Raw genomic sequence first — 5663 nt, 5'->3', positions numbered from 1 at the left:
AACCACGCAAAGTTGTCTAAACGGGTACGGCTCGCGAACCGTCTACAGCAACTTTACTGTTTAGAAGGAGCGGATGATACTCCATTTGATGCGGTGCCGTAATGGCGAATAGGGTTGTTATAGGTAGCTAAGAATCGTAACCACATGTGCTTGGCGGAAGCGATATGAGGTAACTGGGAGTGGAAGCTCTATAATTGGTCAGAGTTGATGATGGACTGCAAGCGCTCTGAGCTGCCGGCCAGTTCCACAGTACATCAAGATGTCTGATTTGTTGCTTCCCAACTTTTTTGCTCCTTTGGAGCCCCCTTCATCCTCGGGGAGCCAGCTCTCACGCAAGGTCGTTTGATGAGTTTTTTGTCAAGCCGCACTAGCTGCAGGGCAACCTACCGGAACTCATGTGGGTTCTAAATTGATTCGTGGAGATCGTGATCAATGAAACTCAGCCCCAGAAAAGTATTGCTCTCAATGGTAGAGATGGCGCGCACTCTCCATGATTGCTGGCAATCAACATTGCTGTGCACGGCTTTGTGTAGCCGAGAAAAGGGCTGATTGCCTTAAGAGTGTCGTGCAAATACGTACGAAGCTTGTGTGTTGAAATCAAATGAAAGTACATGGAGGCTTCAATAAAGATGCCAAATACGGATACGAAATCCGTGCGCATTGCGACGGAGATTATGGTTTAAGTATTTAAGTTTAATCATTTAATATAGTCAAGAACTATAATAGCGTGGAACGTCCTCTCGTCCTGGAATAAAAATGATTTCATCCTAATTAAGACGTAGCTGAATCGTCACGAGTCATTAATCGAACGAAGTATAAAATATCAGGTGTCGCGCGCTTCTCTCCTAGTATTTTTCTAATTATACCTATGACACAAATGGAGCGCTTTTGAGGCAACCATAGAGCTACTATAGTTTCCTTGCAACACTCTTGATTGTCCAAATTTGATAGCAATAGTATTAGTAAGTGCAGCGAGTAGACCTCAGACGACAAAAGCGGCATTTAGCCGCAGTGTCAGGATGAGACATAGATTTATCTCGGTCACCAGAGGAGCCTCTGTTATGACGGGAAAGAACGATTTTATGTCGTCTTCAGAATCAACAATGGTGGATTAGTAAAGGAAAGTTCTCAAATTTGTAGGACCAGTAGAGAATGAAAAGGCTGGATGTCACAGTCTTTTAAGCTGTTGGGGTTGATGTGTGACTAAAGTCGGGAGCAGAAGAGCTGTGCCAGAAATTAAGACGCATGACTAGTCCTTGTCACGGTGTAAGAGTACCACTACCGTATGACTGGCTCATCGTGCAGAGCAATGAAGCACCATTGGTAGCTGACAAAAACGGTCGTTTACTATCGATTGGAGTAACCGGTGTAGTTCTAAGGGCTCTGTGTTTCTCTTTCCTACCTCCAACCGAAGGGGTTATTTTTCCGAGGCACGGCAAAACGGTAGGTATCCGAAACACATTGGTAAATTGCTTTGAGAGCAATGATTGCGAGTACTGCGTCACCTTAAGCATTTGGTATAGCGTAAAAAAAGAAGGAGCAAGGAAGCCTTGAGAAGAAAGCGTTTCGATGTATGTAGATTGAAGTTTGACTTCAAGTGCAGCAGCTGTTCGATGAGCGCACAATTTGCACAATGTCTTAGAAAAGCGCAAGAAGTAAGAGCTTAAATGTAGTTCACATGCTTGGTGGCAAGGTGTAATAGGGTATGTGCTGTACTATTTTGTACTTGCACCTTTCTTTCAACTGTTTGCTTTCATGCTATTTTCGACAGCGTGAAGGTAGACGACACTCATGTATAACAGCATCTTCCAATTATATCATGTCCAATATCGAACAATTGCCCGATTTTCGCAAAAAAATTCTGTGTTATTTTGAGTAGTCATATTCCCGAAGCATTGGATTTAAAATAGAGATCCGTGGTATACGTGGTTGTAGCCACCGTACAAATTATGAAGTCACTTTCATTTCAGATGTGGCAAAGCTTATATTTAGTATCAGTCAAGTTAATCATGTATATGTCTCACTTTTGATATAGCATAATTTGCTGTTATCTTATCACGTGAAAGACTCTCAGTTCCGCTCCTGGTTTTTTTTGCGTACAAACTACACTTCTGTACGTTTGTAAAGACAGGTTTCTCAAGTCGGAGCTTCCCTTATGTAAATTGTGCGACGTCCCAACTGCAGCGCGCCCCGTACACACACTCTCAGGGTCCGCGTTAGATAACATGCGCACCGGTAGCCCCTTCCATGAGCCCCTCAAGTAGTCAGTAACTAAAGCGTGTTGTTTTTTTTTTAAATATCTTTAACTTTTACTACGTGGAGTAGCAAAAAACCCTGTTGATCATCCTCACGGTGGTGGTGAAGGTGTACCAGAATAACATACGTTTTACTAACATTCATGATGAAAATTTATGTAACGCCTTGCGTAATGCTAGCCGTTACGGGTTTGCGCAATGCTACGGGGCCACAGTCTGATATGAATGCTGTCACAGAACAAAGAGCTAGTCTTGACTGAATGAGACATCAAAACGACATGACACGTCGCGAGGAACAGCAAGTCGATGTTTGAAATTGAAGAAATAAATTGTCGTACACTTCTTTTGGGATTCAATTACAAATGTTCAGAATCTGCAAGAAGGACAAGTAGGTACGAGCAAAGAGAAGACACGAACGTGTATAAGGTTAAAAATACTGTCCATCTTAGCACGACAAATCTGCCAGAAAATGTAGTGTCCAAATTGGAAAACAAAAAGCTATTGCCACGATTATTTGGACCTTTACGGCCTCAAATCGCATCGGCGATACTTATACCCTGACCATCCCTACACGCTTGCGCCTACATCCTACATTTACGTGAGTAGATCAAGGTCTTATTTTCCGAATGGATCTGCCGATCCTACTTAGCCTTTGGTAGATGATCGAGCTAATCATATTGTTTCTTTATTTGCCCCCAAAGATCAACACAGGAAGTTCTTCTTGGCGTACAACTTTGAGTGATATCAACGAATTACCACTTTCCTGATTTCAACACTTGAAGGTAAAAATAGCTAACACCATGGTATACCCCGAAAGCAGAGCCCGTCTCTTCAACAGTGCGTAACAGGTTTTCGTCAGCAAGATTATTTGACCGTCCGGAGTCGAACAGGTTCATCATAGAACCTGCTGAAACCGTAGCTTGAAGCGATTTTAAAGCCAAATTTTGGACGGAACCACCAGTCAGAAGTCGTGTATTGAGCTCTGCCCTGCTACAAGGTTCGAAATGCTCTTCCAGCAATATTCAAGCGCCGAGCGCTGAGTAACGCTGCTACAATTTCTCGATTTGCCCTTGATGAGCGCTCTAACACATTAAAGTCGCTCATTTACATTTCACGTTCGATTCAACTCCCAAACTAGAGAAAGAAGAGAAGTTTTAGCCTTGTTAAGAGCGGTGATGGGTGGTCGAGGCGTTTGCCGATACGAAGATCGATCGAGTCGACATAGTGGGAAAGAAGCAGCCGGACAATCGACGCTTTAACATAGTTAGGCGGCGGCGCGGCTATCCATCGGACTCGGACACAAAGGATCTTCGCCAGGATCTAAAGTGTAATGCTTCAGACGAAGTCCGCAGACATTAGAATCGCTTATAGTGTTGCTAAATGCAACACTACGACAACCAGAACTGAGTTTTGCTCGGTCCTGATTGAAAATCCTGCAAGTGCCGACTCGGCAAAGCAGAGACTTCATCTTGTTCTAGTCTCAAGACAAACAAACGTTCGCCAAGAGTTCTGCTCAGCTGCGATAGGCTGGGTCGGATCGTAAAAATGTTGATCTGACGTTACGAAAAGAATGATCTATGTTGAACCTCATGACTCTATTTCGGTAGAGAACGGGGGTCACGTCAAAGAATTCTGGCAACGTTCTTTGCCACTAAGACAAAGAAAGCGCTAATTGACTTGATCACTTCAATTCCGGTCGATACGTGAGCTGCTCCAAAAGGCCTACATAAGTATCAAAAAACTTTTTTATTCTGAGTAGGGCATGATGTAATGGTCTATACTTAGCCATTTTGTGAAGTTACATCTTTGTACCTTCTGCGCACATTGTTGGAATTCATTATTAAAGTATGGTGCTCCCACATGCATACGTGACATCTATATCCAAAGCCACGTAGCGTAAATATCATTATCAATATTATTGACAACCATCATACTTGCAATTATCCACATAAAATTTCGGCCAAAACTTGTTAGTTTTCTAGAACGATGCGGTTAAATGCTGCTTTGGAGTAAGCGTGTCAAAATTGATAAAATGGCCTCGATGCGAGTTCGACGACCAAGCATAAGCAACAATCATAGATCGAAGAATCCAAAAGTGATTTTGCTTTTCACCCCGCGGTTGTCATGTATGCTCCGGAGTCTTCGGTAAAGGATGCTCTCGAGCATGCCTTTGGAGAAAGATGTCTAGAGTAAGAAGAATAAGCGGATTTGCTGTCGCACCACGATAAAAGTTTTGTACAGCAAGATGGCTCAGTTTACAGGCATTCGTCACTGATCGGGAGGCCACGGTACTGTGCTGAGGACCACACCGAGTAATAAATACTGCAATCAATAAGAAGTTTCAGGAGGGATGACGCTTAATTGGCGATTTTGACTCTCATATTAAGCAGACGCACAATGCAGAAGCCTTTGGAGTTCTTCGAAATCCATTTCTGGCGCTGCTCTGAATGACGATATCCAAATCGACATCGATATCATTTTGCGCTCGAGCAGATTAGAGTCCAAAGGTTGTCTAAACCATCTGACAGCGAGGTGCGCAAAGTGGTCATCAAGATGGGCACCGTCAACGCTGTCAACGCTGTCAACGCCTGCTAATTGTCGCGGCTATCAGCGTTTTCTGAGCTACTCCCAAAACATTGTCTCGGTTCTAAGTGTCAGTACACTGCGGGTGAAATGTGGCGTCAATGAACAGGGGCGAAAGCGACAATTAACTCTGCACGCACCAAGTATTTATTGTTTCCTGTTTCGGTCAACTATAGTCAGAAAATATGAAGCACTTGCTGAGAGCAAGTCGCAACACAATGGCTAGGGAAATACGGAAGAAGGTCAAAGCCCTTTGTGCTCGCATACATGACAATCAGACAATCTGGTAAAATTTTGGTCTCTATATGAGACAAGTGACACGTAAACCATGTTGTTTCTTGATCACTTAAGTGGCCTATTGACGGGTTGATCAAACAGGGTGTAAACCGACTCAACATAATTACGAAACCGGCATTAACGGGCTATCTCAGCTCGCTGATGCTGTATGAATGAAACCGATCGTGGACTCCTGCATCGTACTTTAATGAGGCGTCCAGCGGATCGCACTTTACCGTTTGCGTAACGGGGTTACGCGAACCCTGATAACAGGGGGGGTCACACGAGATGTGCATGGTGTGACCACACTTAAACAAGAATACGGTATGTGGCTATGTAGCCAGTAGTTATGCATGTGTTTCGACTATATATATTTAGTATATTTAGGAAAATCTAAAGTTTTTAAATTAGGATAATAAATAAATAAAAATCAGTTATAAATTAAACAGAAAAGTCGATTATCCTTGGGAAGGTAATAACTACATTTGGAGTAAGCGGATTGCGATCCGCTAATTCATACTTGGATTTTGTAAAGAACGAAAGGTCGGT

At 43.1% G+C, this 5663-nt stretch overlaps 1 protein-coding gene across 1 annotated transcript; it reads right to left on the bottom strand.

Moving 5' to 3' along the window:
* Positions 1-4377: 4377 nt before the first annotated feature.
* PHALS_06556 (uncharacterized protein) lies at positions 4378-4685 on the bottom strand (the record flags this gene model as incomplete). Its single annotated transcript, XM_024719863.1, has 2 exons — positions 4378-4577; positions 4652-4685. The coding sequence occupies 2 exons, from the start codon at positions 4683-4685 to the stop codon at positions 4378-4380; spliced, it is 234 nt and encodes a 77-aa protein (XP_024585120.1).
* Positions 4686-5663: the final 978 nt, after the last annotated feature.

The sequence above is a fragment of the Plasmopara halstedii genome (assembly GCF_900000015.1).
Source record: "Plasmopara halstedii genome assembly, contig: Scaffold_3060, whole genome shotgun sequence".
NCBI lineage: Eukaryota > Oomycota > Peronosporomycetes > Peronosporales > Peronosporaceae > Plasmopara > Plasmopara halstedii.
This window is presented reverse-complemented; position numbering and strand designations above follow the sequence as displayed.